The sequence below is a fragment of the Bemisia tabaci genome, chromosome 10 (assembly GCF_918797505.1).
Source record: "Bemisia tabaci chromosome 10, PGI_BMITA_v3".
In the NCBI taxonomy this organism is placed as follows: domain Eukaryota; kingdom Metazoa; phylum Arthropoda; class Insecta; order Hemiptera; family Aleyrodidae; genus Bemisia; species Bemisia tabaci.
Window position 1 is genome coordinate 37,795,164 of NC_092802.1, and position 20,400 is coordinate 37,815,563.

General features: G+C 38.3%; 1 protein-coding gene across 3 annotated transcripts in view; it reads left to right on the forward strand.

Annotated features, from left to right (window-relative positions):
• The window catches only part of gpp (DOT1 like histone lysine methyltransferase grappa), a 135,023-nt gene that overhangs the window by 93,798 nt on the left and 20,825 nt on the right, over nt 1-20,400 (forward strand). For 2 of the 3 annotated variants that reach the window (XM_019056540.2, XM_019056542.2), the window contains exons 6-13: nt 1,430-1,883; nt 4,076-4,351; nt 5,521-5,787; nt 6,461-6,682; nt 7,367-8,364; nt 9,494-10,201; nt 10,953-11,138; nt 15,806-15,997. In XM_019056540.2, the coding sequence (XP_018912085.2) occupies nt 1,430-1,883; nt 4,076-4,351; nt 5,521-5,787; nt 6,461-6,682; nt 7,367-8,364; nt 9,494-10,201; nt 10,953-11,138; nt 15,806-15,997 (3,303 nt within the window). The remainder of the gene's footprint in view (nt 1-1,429; nt 1,884-4,075; nt 4,352-5,520; nt 5,788-6,460; nt 6,683-7,366; nt 8,365-9,493; nt 10,202-10,952; nt 11,139-15,805; nt 15,998-20,400) is intronic. The other variant, XM_019056541.2, reaches the window with a different exon arrangement.

The window sequence follows — 20,400 nt, forward strand, 5'->3', positions numbered from 1 at the left end:
TAGTCTGGAAAACCTGGAAAATCAGGGATAGGGCCACTGAACATGGTCTGAACTAGAGTTGGATTGTATTTCGCCAAAAGGAACCACAAGCATTCCAACGTCGTTAAGATTGTGCAACTTTTTTTACCTTGCAAATATAAACTGATCATCTAAACAAGTTTTATCTTTACTCCCAATAAACTATAAAGTCAATACGAAAATTTCTATAGTTAATTTAATTTTTTGCAAGGTTTTGGTAATTTTATTGTGAGGAATATAAGTTGCACAATCCTAGCAACATTAGAATGCTCTTGGTTCCTTTTTGCAAAATGCAATCCAGTTATAAGTCACTTGTTGTCCCTTCTTAAGGTGATTCGTCAAGCTCAAGTGACGTGGTCGAACTGGCATGCGATATATCGCATCGATTAGGTCAAAAGTCTCGGCAGATTTTGAATTTTTGGTAAGAAAAGGACGATAGCCCCTGCGCATAAGCTTAAAGTATCATTCTAAACCCAAAAATCGGCAAAATTCAGAGAAATGAAAGCAGAATAGTGTTTGGAAAAAACCTCGCATTCGATACAGAAATCGATAGCTGAATCGAATGCGAGGTTTTTTTCCAAACACTATTTTGCTTTCATTTCTCTGAATTTTGCCGATTTTTGGGTTTAGAATGATACTTTAAGCTTATGCGCAGGGGCTATCGTCCTTTTTATACCAAAAATTCAAAATCTGCCGAGATTTTTGACCTAATCGATGCGATATATCGCATGCCAGTTCGACCACGTCACTTGAGCCTAATGAATCACCTTGAAGTTCATGTAGGAAACGATTCACACAGCGTGAATTTTAGAAAATCAACTTCTGAACGAGATATTAGCAATTATTCTTCAACATATAGATCAAATGGAAGTTAGATTATACAAAATGATGTCATTTGTATTTTTGCCATTTAACCAATATTAGTTTTGTAAACACCTATATCTTGTCCAGGAGTCGATATTCTGACCCCCCTTCTTGTGATTCGTTTTCTTTGAAGAGGCAACATGTTGCGTAGTGCTTTTGTCCATTCATTGTCTAGAAGCCTCTTCATCAACCTGAAAAAGTCAGGAAATTCAAAGGAAAAGTCAAGGAATTTTGCGAGGAATGCTTACTGGAAGTCAGCTAAAGGAAATAAAAAGAAAATCTGAGAGGAAGTATTGTTGAAGAGGCAGGTGGTGTCGGGTAATTCGATAATCTTAAAGTGCAGGAAAAGTTAGGGAATCGGAAAACAAAGAAATTATGGAAACCCTCCTATAGATGCTGAGCCTGATGTTAATGATGAGTGACATCATTCCAAAAAATATTTGTTTAATTTATTAAACTTATTTTTAATGAAAACGATTGTGCAGATTTCAGTGAATTTTGTGCTTGTATTACTTGTTTTTGACATCCATTCTGTATTCTTTTCCAGGTTTATGGTGAGACATCCTTCGATCTGATCTGTCAGATGATCGACGAAATCAATATAACTAAAGATGATGTTTTCGTGGATCTCGGATCCGGCGTCGGTCAAGTCGTCCTGCAGATGGCCGCTGCGACACCCTGTAAAATCTGCTTCGGCGTCGAGAAAGCGGATGTCCCCTCCAAATACGCCGAGGAGATGAACCATCATTTTCGCAAATGGATGGGCTGGTACGGGAAGAAGTACGGAGAGTACCGGCTGCTCAAAGGCGACTTCCTCATGGAGGAACATCGGGAGAAGATAGTAGGTGCTACGATAGTTTTCGTCAACAATTTTGCATTCGGACCGACTGTAGACCACATGTTGAAAGAACGCTTCGCAGACTTGAAAGATGGTGCTCGCATCGTGTCGTCTAAGTCGTTCTGTCCCCTCAACTTCCGCATCACGGACAGGAATCTATCAGGTATGACACATATTATCTTAGAATATTTTCAAGTAAAGATTGGAATGGACCACTAGACAAGGTACGAATTTAAGTATTATGATACATGTTTCTTAACCAGAATTTCACGGAAAACACCATTCTTGCATCAAAAATTACTGAAATTAATCCTGAATTAGATTTATTTATTTATTTATTTACAGTTCCAACGGGTCATAAAGACCCATTTGCTAAACATTATAACAAAACAAAGACACAACAAGACGGCAATAAGGTTTAAAAAAAAAACAAAAAAAACAATAGTACAATAATAAAGAAACAAATTATAGAAAGTTGTCAAAAAGTGACACAACTACAACAAAATAATTAATTGATTACCCAGAGAGATCAGAAAGGAATGTCCTCTTTGTGGCAGCTTTAAAATTACAGATTCTAGAATTAAAGAGGTCAAGTGGCACAGAGTTAACAACTTTACTCATTCTGGTGACCAGTGACCTATCAGAACTATTAGAATTAGTATTAACGTTTTAATTTTACTTTGGTACCCGAAATTGAATTGCCCGGTCACAAGAAACAATACTCTACATGAGTCAAATCGCACACTACAATGGTTTTGGCAGGCTTCTCAATCGAGCATTATTCATTTCCCACCCTTCATTGTTTAAAGTGTAAACAAGTTGCTATAGCTGAGCCAAAGAGTCAAGATTGAGAGTGCCATATTTTTGTAGCGCAGAGACTGCCAAGGTAACGTTTAGTAAGCGATCTGACGAACGTAGACCATAGTATTTTCATGAGCGGGCGATTTGGATTCACGCATAAAGAGCCACTAAACATCTTGGTTCATAGTCCATTTCAGTAATTTTCGTTGCACAAATCGTGTCCTACGTTAAATTTTGGTGAAGAAACGTGTATCAGAATGCTTAATTTCGTACCTTGTCTAGTGGTCCATTATTTTCTGTCAGCTTTCCTTAATCAGCTGAAAGATTCTTTTTATTTTGTACAAATAATTTAACCTCACTCAGAATCTAATGCAGGGTGTCTAGCTACCGGGGAAACGGAGAAATGTCAGGGAATTTTTTTTTTTTTTTGTGTGTCAGGGAAATCAGGGAACACGTCAGGGAGTCCGCTAAAATTCAGTATGTCAGGGAATTTTATCGCACAAGCGATTTTTGTGTCAGGGAATCGTCATTGAAATAGAAAAACACAGATTTTTCGGAAAATGAATTATTTTCTCCGTCTGTCAGAGAATTTTAAATTTTTTTCCCCATTTTAGGCCGTTTTTGTCAGGGAAATCAAGGAAATGTAAGGGAATTTTTCTTTTAAAATTGCTAGACACCTTGTAATACAATGATTGATGCCCATGTGGTCACCAATTCCTTTTCCATTAGTTTCGTCTGATCGTGAATCTGAGGACCTCTAAGAAAATGTTATGATCAACTGCAAAATCATAATTTTAAATACATTTTGGCATCTATGGAATTGAATATGTAACCATCCTGGAGAAGTGACCACTACTTTACTCAGTCAGTATTATATAATGCATCTCGAATTAGTGTTATTGACTTTTTAGAGGAGACTACATATTTTGAATGTGCAGTTTTGGACATTTTTAAGATCCAGTGTGCAGTTACTGCCAGGAAAGGAATTATTGGTTTTTAATTTTTGCATCGATGTTATCATTTGTATTCGTATTAGTAAGTATGGTATGGTACTCGATTTAAGTATTTCAAAAGAGGTTATTTAAAAGTAAGTCAGCTTGTAATTCATGTTTTGTATACCGTTGTGCCTAGCAGAAAAACAAATAAATAAATAAAATTACAATTTTAATAATAAGAAAACAAGTCAGTTGTAGTCAAGCAGTATAGTGTGTATTACTGACTTTGGCTTGGGCCCGTCAGTAATGCTTATACCGGAAGTGTTCCCTCTTCCGAGTTGAAATAAAAAATAAAAAAAAATTTCTGCATAGAACTCCAAAGTTTTCCAACAGTTTTGTCTTACGCAATTATCTCAAGAAGATCTGAATCGGGTTTTTAGAGTTTTTGAAGTAGCACTGAGTGTTGAAGGAAAATGTGATTTATAGAAAATGGGTTCCCATTTTTGTCAGAAAGATGAAAATCAAGGTGCATTTGTGGAGTGGAATACATTTCTTTTAGGTAACCACCTTTTTCATTCATTTTTTGGTCTAATGTTAGTTTTATTTTATCTGCTTCCAGACATCGGCACCATAATGCACGTGTCCGAGATGGCACCGCTGCGCGGCTCTGTTTCTTGGACAGGGAAACCAGTTTCATATTATTTGCATGTCATCGATAGGACAAAACTAGAAAGGTATTTCCAGAAACTGAAGAACCCACGAGCACAGCGGAACGCAGCTGCAGCCCTCCAACGCAGCTACAACAGTGAATCGGCTATCGAATCAAGAACTACACGGGAGAAAGCCCGTCGATTCTTGACGAAGAATGGAAGTAACGATTCCTTAACAACTAATGGTGAGGAATCAACAGGTTTAGTGTTTATTTGTAAAATATTTCAGTGCTCAAAAGGAGAATATTTTTAAGAAAAGCTAGAAGAGTGTGGTGAGGTCAAGGAAATACAAACCGTTATAGTGATGAACCAATGTGTCTGTCGTACGTAGACAAATAGTCAAATCAGGCATTTAGCCTAATGCCTAGGCAAATAGTGATATATTCTTATTTAGACTGACGTTTGACTTTAGACTGACATATATGAGGAGTATCTGGAGAGCTAAGAACAAGGAGAGTTTGTAGATTTGATGAGTTTTATTTTCCTAAACTTCATAAAATGTCTAAATTTGACTATCTGCCTAGGTATTTGATAAAACGCCTGATTTAGTTAAGTGCCTGCAACACATCGATGGCTGACCTCAAGAAGCATGCATCTCCGTTTGCAATGATTTTATTACTCTATTCACTCCATTTTTATTTTTGAAGGAAAACTATTAATATCTCCCATCTCTTAGGTTTTGCTGAGAATTTCATTAGGTGTTACGGCAGTGAACAGCAAGATTTCCAGGCTGAAATTTTGTTTAGTTTCCTTGTAAAAAAATATAAAAAATGCAGAAATTTTGAGACGTATTAGTGGAGTAACTTTTCTTTCTATTATCCATCAATTCTCATTATGTCCAACTGATTTTACTAAAAATTTTGATGGAAAAACATAAGTTGTGGTTTAATTCTTAGTGAGTTCAGTGGTCCACCATTAATGGTGCAGTCTGAACCTGCACTCATGATGTTATTATAATTTGTATTAGTTTGTATTGTTTTGGTTTATTCGTTTATTTATGAGAGTTTCCAAGATATATTTTGCATCAACAATCTTGGCTGTCCAAGCACGTAACATCACAAAAATCTTGTATCAAGTAGACAAACTGAAAAATATTAGAAATAATAGGACAAGTAAAATAGACGCTATCAGTGGCACATAAAAAAAAGCGACATATATCGATTTATTCGCATTGGTAGCATTGAAAGAGGTTACGCCAATGTTATTGTTTGGACCCAATTCAACATAATGGAGAATCCCTATTATGACGTCATCCGATCAAACAGGAGCTATCATGGTCCGTTTTGATCAATTAATTTTCAACCCTATCCTCCATTTTCATCTTATTCTGAAACACTTTTATTTCTCTTTTCAGCTTCCTCGAATAGTTCCACAAACGGAAACAATAACGACAGCAATAATAACATGAATGGTGAGGAGAACGGAATAGATAATGCCTCAACGAATGGTTTGGAGAATGGTACCAGGAATGGGCTTATAACATCAGAGTCCGAGCACTCTCACTCCGAGAACGAGTCTGGCACCAACTCGGCGATACCGAGAGTTACCACTAGAAAAGCTTGGTCCGATTATTGCAGTAATAAGGGCCGCTCGAGTAATTCGGAAGAAGAAAACAACAATGGTATGTACCATAAATGATTCTTCACTCTAGGATTTTTAAATTTTACCGAGCTTTGAAGCGTGTTGTCCAGGACTGAGAATAACTGGGAAAAACTGTGATTTATGAGGAAATCTGTTCCAGAAACTGGGAATATCTTCCTCTACTGCTTTGAGACTGATTTTTCCCTTTACCTTTATATAATTATTTTCAGGTTATCTTTTTAATAAAGTCATTTGCCGAGAATGTATAAAAGTTTAATACTGAGTTTGTTTGTGCGTGTTTTGTTTGAGAAAACTTCGGTTTTTCATCAGGGATTGAGCTCATAAAAATCAGAGAAATGGTCTTAGTTAAGAATTCCAGACGTCGTGCATCATATCTCCCTTTTTTGTATTTTGAACAATGTTCTTGCCAACATGATGTTTTTATCTCTACACTTGATGTCATGCAAGGGAGTTTTCGGATGTTTTTAAACTTTGGACAAAGCTTATTACTCAATTAAAGCAGCAGCTGTAATGGAGTTGTCAAGAGAAACAGACACTGAAGTCTAAAAGCAATCGTCTCTCCAGGAAAGATAAAAGAAGCAGCAAATTGTACTGAAATTCTCTCTCACTATTAAACTGTACATGATTTCTCAAATTTTAGAAAGGAAACTGAGGACTGAACTTTGTACTAATTTATGGCTCGATTTTTCCAGATACTCGGATCGCCGGTCGTGTCCGTCAAACTAAGAAACTGCGTCGCAAAATGCCAAGGAACAACAAACCAGCACCATCAACCACTGCCACCGCTCCTGTGGTTAAGCCGCCACCAAAGCGTGCCAAGGGCAAACCAAAGAAAGGAAGGAACAAGCGAGCAATCAAAATTACTGGCCTTGATCTTCTCCACAGTCAAACGCTCCTCAGTACCTCGCCTCAAGGTATCAACAATCATTATTTCACCAACCTTTGGTAGCAGTCAAGTTTTTTTTATGGAAAGTTGCATTATGTCAGTAGAATTACTTTCGTGCTTCTATTCTGCAAAAATGAAATTCTGCCCCAACAATATCATTAGAAAATATCCAAATATTCATATGGCAAAATCATTTTGAGAGAGCTAAAATGACTGCATGGGTACATTTTTTAAATATATTTGCATAACAATGCAAACTCGATGCCATATTTTCTTCCTCTCTGTATACTTTTGTGGTTTTTTCTTATATTTTTAATGAGTAACATCCATTTATAGATGCCAATGTGCCATTATGTGATTAAGCAGTTCCAAGAATGAACATTACTCCCTCATAAAAAAAAACCATACTTACAATTAGTCTAACCTCGTAGCATTTCGGCCTGAATACAAATTGGTTAGCTGCTGTTTCCATGGTTTTCTGAATATTGCACAACTTTAGTTGTTGAAGAATTCCCGTGTCACATTCAACACTTTTTACATTTTTGACATTTTTTAGGTAAATATCCCATTTTGTATCGTACCTTTTGAATCATTAGTTGACAGAATTCCAGGAGTTCATTATTTCTGTGTAACCATGATTGTTTTTCCTGTACTATCCTGGTGTTTTCAGTAATTATACATTTTTCTAATAAATCTGAACTTTGTTTTCCAGCGGGTCAAAAACTACCTCCTGCTCCAGGCTGCGTGGATCAACAGCTAACAAACCTCACCGCCTCTCTGAACACCGTCATGAACCACGAGGAGCTGGACATTCCAACGCAACCAACCAACACTCCATATGCGCTCCAACTTCTGCTGGATATCTTTCAGCAGCAGTATCTCCAGTTCCTTGATCGGATGAAAACACCAGGCTACAAAGTTGAAGTTGAAAAGAACATCCAGATTGAGAAGGAGCGGAATGAAAAACTTCAACTGCGAGCTGCTCAGCTTGAAAAGCAGATCAAAGTCTTGATTGATGAGAGCGTTGCATTTTTGAAAACGAGAATGACAGAAATTGGTATCGAAGCAACAACTCCTGCTGATCTGTTATCCAAAGCGAAAGAAATCGTAATGAAGCACAAGGAACTGCAAGCTAAAGCTGCTAAATTGCAAGCGCAGGTGAACAACTTGGACGAAAACAACGCTAAGCTGGTCGCCAAGAGGAACCAAGAGATGGCTGCTCAACAGCAGCAACAGAAGGAAATACAGCAACAGAAAGAACTTCAACAGCAGAAAGAGTTGCAACAGCAGAAGGAACTGCATGAACGGCAGCTACAACAACAGCAATTGCAGCGACAGCAGCAGATACAACAGCTCCAGCAACAGGAACAGCAGCTGCAGCAACAGAAGAAACTCCTGCAACAACAGCACCAAGCACAACAGCAAGCGCAGCAACAAGCGCAACAGCAGGCACAGCAGCAGGTGCAACAGCCGTTAGTGCAACAGCAGCATCCACCCCCCGCAATAGCACCGGTCACAGCACCCACAACGCCTGCTGGCCCTGTTGCAGCCAATGCAATGATTAACTCGTCTCAATCTTTGACACAGGAATCGATATTGAAGGAAATAGCGACAACTCTGGGTCAACGCAAGAAGTTACACTCGCATGTGAGCAAGCTTGAGACGGAACTGACAGCACTGGAAAAAGCGAGGGTTATCTCTCAGTCTCCAGTAAGTTTACTCTTCCTTTCTGTTGCCATTCAACTTTTTGTGGTTAAAAAATCCACGGAAAATTTTCTCACCTACCTTGGAAGCTAAAAAGCTAAAATAGAAATTAATTATCTTAACTTTTCACTTTTAGAACCTTCAGAATTTCTCAGCAAAACACCTTGTTGATTTTTATTGATTTATCCTCTTTTCTTAATTTTGCCCACATTTTTTAGCTTCAAAGGACCCACTGCAAATGAAGGCTAAGTTTAGCTGTATATTGTGTGAAAAAAATTCTCTCCAACCTCCTCCTAAAAAAGTAAAGTGTAAATGAACGATGTACACCCAGTGCATCTCTTTTCAACCTCTCTAATCAAATGGTAAATTCTGCAGTTAAGTTGATTCTTTACTTTTCGGTCTTTCAAGTGACAATTTTTGGGAATGAGAACTAACAATGTCTGTGGTAGATTGATTGTTTTGGAAAATTTGAAGGTGAAACTTGAAAATCTGATTATTTTTCAATTTTGCTCATAACTACTTCAAATTGCTTTGCTGTTGCATAATGCACTTTGTTAAAACTTAATTAGCACTATGAACAATACCGTCAATGAGGATGGACAACATTTTTTTGAAACCGATCAAAACTTACTTGTTACTTTTCTTCCCCATAGTGGTTTCAAGAAAAAGTAACGAGTATGTCCTTTAGATCAGTTTCAAAAAAATGTTATTCATCCATTCTTGTTTAAGGTTGTATTCAAAATCGGTAGATTCAATCATGTTCAACTTCTCTGCTTCAAGAACCTTTAGCACTATTGGGAGAAAAAATCCTCCAATCAAAAGGTGGATATCTTTCCTTTACACTTTATACTTGAACTGCATCAAGTAGAAAGGAACCAAGCTACATTAGCTATTGCCAAATTCAATTGGGCAATTCGATTTTTTACTTGAAAACGGTTTTGCTGATTTTTGTGTAAATTTTAGTGAATTTTCTGTCTAGTTCAAAGCCAATTCCCTTGAATTTTCATAGAAATCCGCACAAACGTTCTTTCGTAAAAAATTAATTTGCCCAGTTACATTTGGCAATAGCTCCTTTCTGCAAAATGCGGTGCAATTGATCTGATCATCAATCAAGTAAATATTTTTTCCTTTCTAGGTTAATGGCAAATATCCAAGCCCCGAGAAGCCCATCGGTGCAACCAACAGCTCCTCAAAGTCCCGCAAATCCAGGGATCATCGGTCTCGCTCGCAGGAATGGCCGGACATCCCAGACGTTGGTAAAATCGAGGAGAAGAACCCTGAAATCCTCGCGCAAAAAATCCTAGAGACCGGACGGCAACTTGAGGCGAACCGGATCCGTTCCATGGAATCGTCACCCTCGGCCCGCAACTCCTATCCCTCCCACCAGTCGTCGCGCACGTCCCATGGAAAACACTCCCTGCCGCCGATCAACGGGATTGCACACAAAAATCACAGTGCAAACACTGGTAACCATAGTAACAGTAACCTCATGCACGGTAACCACGGCAACCAGCATCCACCATCCCAGCAGCAAAGCGTGAGCTTCACAGCAAACCGGGCCCAGGAGCCACCGCGGATAGCCAACTTCGAGGACCGGTTGAAGTCTATCGTCACGAGCATCCTGAACGAGGACCAAGAGAACAGGAAGCAGCAGCAACAACAGCAGATGAACAGCCTCGGCACTGTCGGAGCACCTGTCAACGCTTCGCCTGCCCCGACTTCGCCGAGCGTGGGAAGCTGGCAGACGCAGCGACCTCCACCTATCGCCAACTACCAGCAACCGCCACAACATCCCCAGCATCAGCAGCTACTCCAGTCGCCGTCGCAACCAGATTACACGCAAGTGAGTTTTTTTTTACGATCCTTCACTTCAATGGATAAATTATGCTATGTTCCTTGGTAGCGACTGCTGTGAAAAATTTTTTAAAAAATTATCAATTTTCTAAAAGATAGCTCCTAACATGTTTATATTAAGAAACCCTTTATGGGTTTATTAAGAAACCCTTTTTGGGTTTCATTTTAGTAAAATTTACGGGTGGCAAAATTAAGTAATATAGTGTTGAAAAAAAACTCTTAAAATATCAACTGTAGTTTTTCAACACTGAAAATGCTTGAAAAAAACGTCAAAAAGCTATAGTGATATTTTAAGATTTTTTCTACAATTTTTTCCTTAACTTTTACTTAATTCTTACTTCAACTTTGAGAGAAAAATCATGTTTTTTCTTCAAAGAATCTGCAGAAAGAAGGAGATCATCCAGGATTCTACAAAATAAAAATGCTCCTGACTTCTAGAGGAATTTTGGCTAGTGAGAAAATTAAATAATTCTGAACAAAATGCCCAATATTTGTCCAAAACACTTGCTCAGAGTCTCAAGTGGTGTAGATTAAGGACCCTAAATTTTTACACATTTTCTATCTGATATTGTGTGATTTACCTCCAGGAAAATAATTTACCACAGCGAAAAACATTTCCAGCCATGAAAGTTTATGATGGGCAGTTTTTTCCCCCCAAAATCCCTCTTCTTCTCGTTTCCTCCGCATCTTAAGAAGCACAGTTCCATCTGATTTACGATCATTAATTTTTATTTTCTCAGGTTTCTCCTGCAAAGCTTGCCTTGAGGCGACATCTATCGCAAGAAAAACTGTCTCAGCCCAGCACTGGCTCTCACAGTACGATCCAGGTGGCCACCAGGACCATTGGTGACCTCGTCAACGGGGAAATAGAGCGAACACTAGAAATAAGCAACCAGAGTATCATAAACGCTGCTGTAGACAATGTGGTAAGTCATCAAAACTCTTTCCTCTTTTTCACTCTCAAAACCTTTGAGCCAGGCTGTAGTTCGAGAACTTCAAACTGTTGGCTGATTCCATCTGATAAAAAGTACCTTCAGTGACTCAAGATACTCGGTTTTTTCGTCACTTTAAAAATTGGTGCAGTCAATGAAATCAAATGTTTTTTTTCAATATTTTTTTTATATTAATAATCGAACTATTGACGCATTTATGCATATGAAGCACATCTATGTTGGAAGATTTAAGAACTAATCTAACTGTTCAAGGGGAGGATTAGATTTTACCAGTGAAGATTGAAAGCTGGCCTAGGGCTAATATTCTGCTCAATAGCTACTGTTCCAAGAGACCTTTGCAGTGAAAAAAACATAACTAAGCCTAGAGCAATTGGAGGGTTTTTCTTGATGTTCTCATGCAGGCGGACTTGTTTCTTGTGAGACTGCTTCAGGTGAAAATCACATTACGCCAAAGAAGTCCATCTGCAGGATAGTCAAAAACCCTTACTGCCCCTTGCTTTTGATGGAGCCTTGCGTGATTTTTGCAAGTGCTTTTATTCTCATTACTGCATTCGCCATTATTAATTCTGTGTTTCCGGCTCTCAAATATAAAAAGAAGAGAAGAAGAAAATAAAATCCTTCCTCTATCTGCAAGGGAAAATCATTTTCTTTTCGAAATTTATTCACCTCCAACTTTTTGAACAAAATCAATGATATCTAACTTCATACTCTAATCTGATACCCTATAGATTGCTGGACTTATTTTGAGTGAAATGTATTCTTCATCAGTTACGAGCAGCAAAGGGAAAGAGTCAAAACTTGTTGAGGCATTCAACAAAGTGTTACTTCAGTGTGTTAGCTTGCTGGCAGAATTAGCAATTTTTCGTAAAGATGGTGCAGGGTTAGACTACCTCTTTGTGGTCTCATTTAAATAAAAAGAAATTTCCATGTTGCTCTAAAATTTTCTGGAGGGGTACATGTTCCCTCTGCAGAGCTCTGCCGGGACCGTTTAACTATTCGGACAGGAACTTGCGTTGTTGGATATCCTCAAGCTTTTTTCCGTTTGCAATTCAGTAAATTAAAATTTCTTGCTCCTCTGAAATTTAGAAAGAATTACTAATTCTATAGTTCTCTCGGGTTTCTACTTTACTTCTTAGTGTCCAAATCCTGTTAAATTGGGAAGCATCGACATTTGTAAGATGACTTTTCAGGAAAATCAAGGAATCGGTGTTCAAAATGGCGAATTTTTTCTCTCTCCGCTTTGTGACCCCTTTCTTTTTGACTTTCAACCCAGTGAACTGTGAAGAGTGAGCCATAAGACAATGAAATCAGCGCATTTTTAATCCGGGCAGAGAAATCGTCACATTATTAATCTGGGCTCAAAATTTTGCTATAATTTGTCCCAAAACAATTTGGGGGAAAGTTATAGATAAGTCTGGACTGAGGAAATCCAAGAATTCTATACGCCATGATTTACCTTGAAGCTCCTTAACCTTTCACCTTTTCTCTATGAACTGATTGCGATTTGACGCACGCATCCTTTAGACAGAGTTGGCAAAGGGGTGGGTGCAAAATCGACAAAATTTCCCCCCTCATGGATGTTGACCAAATTTCAGTATGTCATTCCTCACTATGGGATACGCCTTTTCCCAAAATTTCACGGCCTGAAACGAATTTCTCTCCGCGTAGCAGCGTTGCCAAGTTGAAAACCGTCGAGTTCCATATCTTTTGAACGAAAAGAGATATTGAGATGCGGTTTGCGCTAAAATTCTCCAAAAATTTCGTTCTTTCGATATATGTACTCATTTTGATCGTTTAGGTAATTTTAGATTGCAATGATGCCATTTTTCACACTTTCTTAAGGGTCAATTTTTTTTCAACCCTAGTACATCATCAAATGCCGGATTCTCGATTCGAAAAAAAAACCTGTTCATTGTATTATTCGTACTTTTCCATTTCTTTTGATATATTATAGCTCCCAGGGAAACGATTAGTAACGGAGATATGAGCAATCTAAGTTTACGCTCCGCGCGCGCCGACCGGAATCCGGGCGCCGCTCGCCGCTCTGAGTCGTCTGCACACTCCCTTTCTTAAGCTTCACGAGGTCATTCCTCTGTATTTTTTTGCGTACTTTCCATTTCTGGCCTTCGAAAAGGGCTCCGATGAATTTTTAGGGGCCTCGCGGTCCATTGTTGCCATTTTTTGCTCGTATTTAGGGTTTTTTCCCTATTTTACTCACAATTCTACTGAAAAACTTAATTTAAACGGAAAACTGTGTGCGTTGAGGGAAAGAACGTAAAGAAGAAATAAAAATTCATGTAAAAATTTTTCCTTCGTTGCCAAATTTGCGAGAAAAGTCGTACTAAAGAGCCAAATATTTGAAAAATTGGATAAATCCCCACGCCATGGTTTATGAAAGTGGGGCATAGCTTTCATATTGACGTACTTACGTAACAGATCTTACCTATCTATACAACATATTAAAAAAGCATAGTTGTATTTGGATTCCCACGATCTGAAAATTGTCCGGGATGTCACCTTTTGCGGTCTTTTCATATGTGTGAGGTAGATATTGTGAATGTTTTTCGACCTTTAGTCATCCTCCGTAGGGGTGTATCGTAACCATATGTCGTAGAACGTAGAAGGTTTTAGGAAATGAATAATGACTTTCATGCAGAATATTATAATTTATATTAATACAAATTATAATTTTAAGTATGACTGAATGCTACGGGCCACTTCCCCAAGATGAGAGGCAGAGAGGCTGCATGAGAAGAGAAGCCCACAATTGAGGAGCATTCCGGAAAAAGGGCACGTACGCGTATGTGCCCTCTATCGGAGGTGACAGAAATGGATTCCTTGCATCCTAATGTACCAATGCCCCGAGTTTCAGCTTAATTGATCAATTTTTGGAGCTACGAGACCACGTTTTTTGAGGCTAAGAATAAGTCAGGGGTCACAGACGTACTTCATCTATTTGCTTCTGGGTACTTTCGCCGCGACGTTTAGGAGATAGTGCGCGGGCAGGCAGGGAGGTGATGGGTATACTGATAAGGATCCCTCACTACAGATGCATCGCTCTGATTCTGCTAATCAATGCAATAGCATCGGGTTGCAGGGATTGTAGGGATTCTCTACGCGTTGCACCAGTCACACGTGAATTTGTTTAATTATTAATGATTTATTTTTTATGGTCTCGTGTGAGATTGAATTTTTCGATTTTTTTATGTCATCATCAGTGGCCAGAAAGTAAGAATGAAAACTTCAAATGCGTTTTTCTCACAACACGTTTTTTCGGTATGTGCCCTTTTTCCGGAAAAGCTCTTCAATTCTGCATGAAAGTCATTATTCATTTCCTAAAACTTTCTACGTTCTACGACATATGGTTACGATACACCCCTACGGAGGATGACTAAAGGTCGAAAAACATTCACAATATCTACCTCACACATATGAAAAGACCGCAAAAGGTGACATCCCGGACAATTTTCAGATCGTGGGAATCCAAATACAACTATGCTTTTTTAATATGTTGTATAGATAGGTAAGATCTGTTACGTAAGTACGTCAATATGAAAGCTATGCCCCACTTTCATAAACCATGGCGTGGGGATTTATCCAATTTTTCAAATATTTGGCTCTTTAGTACGACTTTTCTCGCAAATTTGGCAACGAAGGAAAAATTTTTACATGAATTTTTATTTCTTCTTTACGTTCTTTCCCTCAACGCACACAGTTTTCCGTTTAAATTAAGTTTTTCAGTAGAATTGTGAGTAAAATAGGGAAAAAACCCTAAATACGAGCAAAAAATGGCAACAATGGACCGCGAGGCCCCTAAAAATTCATCGGAGCCCTTTTCGAAGGCCAGAAATGGAAAGTACGCAAAAAAATACAGAGGAATGACCTCGTGAAGCTTAAGAAAGGGAGTGTGCAGACGACTCAGAGCGGCGAGCGGCGCCCGGATTCCGGTCGGCGCGCGCGGAGCGTAAACTTAGATTGCTCATATCTCCGTTACTAATCGTTTCCCTGGGAGCTATAATATATCAAAAGAAATGGAAAAGTACGAATAATACAATGAACAGGTTTTTTTTTCGAATCGAGAATCCGGCATTTGATGATGTACTAGGGTTGAAAAAAAATTGACCCTTAAGAAAGTGTGAAAAATGGCATCATTGCAATCTAAAATTACCTAAACGATCAAAATGAGTACATATATCGAAAGAACGAAATTTTTGGAGAATTTTAGAGCAAACCGCATCTCAATATCTCTTTTCGTTCAAAAGATATGGAACTCGACGGTTTTCAACTTGGCAACGCTGCTACGCGGAGAGAAATTCGTTTCAGGCCGTGAAATTTTGGGAAAAGGCGTATCCCATAGTGAGGAATGACATACTGAAATTTGGTCAACATCCATGAGGGGGGAAATTTTGTCGATTTTGCACCCACCCCTTTCCCATGTGTGATCAATTCAGAATAAACTAAAATTCTCCCTACAGAATTGGATGAACTTTTTCCCTCTTTGATGAAAATTTTAGTTGACTCTGAATTTATTGCACATGGCACTTTTTTTCCACTATAACACCTGTTTAACTGATGTTATCCACCTTACGGCTGTTTCTGTGTTGGAACTAACTTTGAGATGATACTTTCCATAACTTCAGGTGTTGCCGGGCAACACAAGTAGCGGTGGTAGCAATCAGCGTGCCAAAGACAACAATGGGCGCGGCGGCAGCAGACAACACAGCTCGTCGCACCACTATAACCGTCCCCCCCACCAACTTTACTCTTCGAATAACCCCCAACAAAGGTCTTCCATTTTGTTTGCTCCCTCCTCCGCGCAAATGTCGACACAGGTACGTTTCTAGCGCAGCTTGTAGGGTCCTTGCACACGAAAGAGTCAGTCAGTCGAAGCCGCAGGTCTGCCTGGCCATTCAAAGAGGGTCAAAATTTTTGTTTTTATACTTGAGACTGTTGTCTTTTAAATCTGCATTTTTGCATTACCTATTTACCTAATAACATTTCAAGAAAACATTCCTTTTTTTTTCTCGAAGCTGCTCAGGCTAAAACAGCGCATCATCCCTTGTACATAACCTAACATAATAAAATTCTTTCATTCTCTCAGTAAGAATTTTAGATTATAATTAACTCTGTTGAAATCAATGAACCTCTTGAATATGTCATCACCATTCATGTAACACTTTTATCAGAGTGAATTTCTTGTTTTTCAATTTTAAATCTTTTTATATTACATTTACTGAATGAAAAGTCTTAAATTCATGTTATTTTCTTAAAGCTTCTAAGATTAAAGATTCAGACCTCTGGCATATTTTTTACAGTCTGTGAGATAGTTGACTAACTCAATCGTGTGCAGGAACTCAAGCATCCTGCTTCGCAAAGTTTGCTGTCCAGAAGGAAATGCTTTCGCCAAAAATTGTAAATACATTTAAAAACAGTGTGTCGTATAGAGTAGCTGAGACAAAAGAAAATTTAGCAAACTAGAAACTACTCTGTCAATGAGCAGTTTCAGTAAAGAATCGCGAAATCATCAGGAAATTAAAACATACTAAGGAATTTAGAAATCTTGAGTCTAATTTATGGAGGGTCGTGTATTAGGCGGCAGAAAATATTTAGCATTTTTAGCTTGCAGCAAATGGCTTTATCTTTAAATAGCAATTTTAGTTTGAAAAGTCAGGAGATAGTTGAAAAACAACAGGATTTTTTATTTGAAGAATTACTTGGCACTCTGTTGTACACCATATTCCATTACAATCTTTGCAGTAACCGCAATGCTTGACTAACAATGCGCCAGCACTGAAAAGCAGATTTCACTGAAAGAAACAGTTTCATTTAATTTTTCAAATGTTTGCCTGAAACTGGAAATTACATCGCCTTTGTCCTCACTTGTAAGATCGTAAGGACATATTTTCGCCATCCTCCTGAGCTTTAAATTTTAAGGTTCCTGTATGATCTGAAATGCAGTTTTCCGTCCTTTGTCTGCAAATCGGCCCCAATACCTTTTTGTAATCCAGAGTTTTGACTAATATTGAAAGTATGAAGGAAGTAATTCGATTAAATGCACCATGCAAACATTCAAAGCTTGAATCAAAGTTTCCATTTCTGTCAAAACTTGCGGAGTTATAGTCTACCTGTTTCCTGGAAAAATAATTAAGCTTGGCTGATCTTTCTCGTAAAGGCGATATATATGCTTGGCTTCAAATTTTCAAATTTGCACTGAATTCAACTGCTAAATTTCTCTTTTCTCTCTCTCTATTTTGATCTTTGACTACTGATGAATATCTTTGCATCATTTTGAAGTTTTTTCCTGTATTGTCAGGAAAATTTCGGCTCTTAAGCTGCAGGGAAAATGTTATGAAATTTTTTGGGTAATATGAGAAAGGTTTCTCTTCAATGTAATGCCCTCAATATTTAACATCTTCTCCTTTAGAATTTGAGAAACAATGAATTCTGACATAGGTCCGAATAAATTCAAAAGTAGAAAAAAGAACGGTTGAAATTTAGTTCAATCGAAACTGTATTTTCTGCTTTAAGGTGAAGACGAGCTTTTAGGAGAGATGAGGACAGGGGGTGAGAGATCCATTTTGGAATTGAATCTGAAATGGGGGGAGGGGGGAGGCAGCAAAATTCCATTGCACTAAAGAGGTCTGTGCAAAAACGGCAAAATCCGCCCACCCTCAGATTTCAACCAAACTTCGGATTTTGATAGGCCTATATGCCAATAGTAATCCCTGAAAATTTCAGCCCCCAAAAATAATTACAAGAGGGGGGGCGGGGGGTCAAAGTTGGAAAATCGTGCAAAATTCAAACTGCTATATCTCGGCAACGGTTACAGCTTTTTGAATGCGGTTTGGACCAAAAAACGCAGAATTGTATGTAGTTTCTATTTCATGTATCGTTTGTTACAAAATTTCAACGCAACGTTGCCATTTTTGCAATTTTTTCAATTCTTATCAAATTTTGACCCCTTAAATTTGGCAACATTGTAAATAGCAAAAAACGTCATCTCGCGATTTTGACCAAAATAAGATATGTTGTTCTCAATGCAATTCCCTACAAAACAGCACAAGTCGCATACTGGGGAAACGATTGGTTCGCAAGTTACAGCTTCTCAAAGTTGCGCACCTCGAGGTTGTTGCGCGCTGCGCATGGTATTAGCGCGCCTTGCCTCGAACTACAGCGACTTATTCACGGTTTAAAAACGCTTAGACGCTTTCATATGTTCTATTCTACTGTATTTTTCATTAGAAAACGAGAAAAGGTCCACGGGTACCAAAAGAAGGGGGGAGGGAGCCGTAAATGATAGCCTTTTTTTACGCTTTTCGCAATATTTTTAACTCAAACGAGCGGAATTAGGGCTCCTTGCACCCCCCCCCCTTTTTAACTCACGCGTTCTCTTTTCTCAGTTTTCTAAGGCAAAAATGATGTATAATTAAATGCAACATCTGAAAATAGAAAGGTGTACCCGCTTGGCGACCGAACCCTGCACAAACAGTAGAATTTGCATGAATGGACACACTTGAAATTCTTATTTTCTTCAGGAGCTATTTCTGAAGTATTTTTAAAATTTTTAAACTATATCGATTCATCGATTTTCGACAATATCGCAGTATTGTATTTTTCTGTGAACACTGAACGATTTGGTAGGATTGGCTACCTTACACTGCATAGGGCGCGCGATCATTGATGGACCGCGGAGTTAGGAGATTGCGAATCCTTATCTGATCTATGGGTATTATTTTAATCAATCGTGAAGATAGATTAGCACAACACCGATGATAACATGCACATTGCAAATTGTAATAACACCTGTTTAAACTGATCAATTAGTTGACCTCTATCTTTCGATCGAGCCGGGTTATTTTCTTAAATCCTGTCATTTTTCTTTTACGATGAGTGGTAATGTACAAACATGCGTTGAGTGTAAAGTCTCGTTAGAGAAAAAAAGTCGTAAAGACAAAGTTTGCCGAAGTGGACAGTGGTTTTGTTTAAAATGTAGTGCGGAATTTCTCAGGAAATCGTCGGAAGTCGCGGAAAAACCCCCTGAAAAAGTGACAATTGGCTTTAAGTCTCCCTCCGTTAAAACTCACCGTAAATGTATTTTTGATTGCTCAGATTCATTAGATTCAGGTAATTTAATTTTTTTGAACAAACAGCTGAGAAGTGCAATTTTTTTTGAGTATAAGTTCATTATACGAGAGGGCAGTCGGTGTTGTGCTCATCATTTCACAAACGGTGTTTTGGATCCTTTATTTCTATCCGGTTTCATTGATAAATGCTCTGAGTCTTCTTCTTTTAGTGCAGGTGAAATTGAGGAGTTATTGTCAATAACGTGCAAATACCACAATTCATCCTCCGGAAAGTCAAGTGATAGTGCGACAGGGTTTTTTTTAAAACTTTCCGACCATGACATTCAGGTATGGACCGGCCTAAATAAATTGCAGTTCGAGACTCTACTCGAGTATATACCTGAAAAAGATGACTGTGTTTTGGGTGCTTATTTGATGTACTTGTACGCTGGAATTACTCAAGAGCAAATAGCAACAATTTTAAACATATCACGAAGCACAGTTAGCCGTAAAATTACTGAATGCAGGCAACATTTAAACGATAGTTTTGTACCGGTGTACTTAGGGAATTTTTTGCGCGAACAAATTCGAGCCGAACAATCTAATATATCTCGTGTTTTAAATTGTGTGAAGGAAGGAGATGACACTTTAATCACTATTTGGGACGGTACTTATTTGTTTTTACATAAAAGTTTAAACTTTAGGTTTCAGCGTCAGACTTTCGGGGGCCAAAAAAAGAGAAATTATGTAAAACCCATGATAGTGACAACAACAAATGGGTTGATTCTTGAAGTACTAGGTCCTGATGAATTGTATGCAGGAAATGTCTCCGATGCAGATATTTTGAAAAACATTATAAAGACTGACTTTTTTAAGAAACTCTTCAAGCCAGGTGATATCTTTATTTTAGATCGTGGTTTTGAGCGAGTAAAAGATGACCTTGAAGCACTAGGATTCAAAGTAACGATCCCTTGCCTAAAAAGGGATAATTCTCAGCTCACTACTTTAGAAGCTAACCAGAGTCGAGTTTGTACAAAGCAGCGGTGGGTTGTAGAGGTTGTAAATAGTAGTTTAAAGCGGTTTAAGTACTTGCGTTCGGTGATTCCCTCTCAATCATATCCATATCTATACACGGATGTTCGAATCGCAGCAGCTATCCACAATAATTTTTT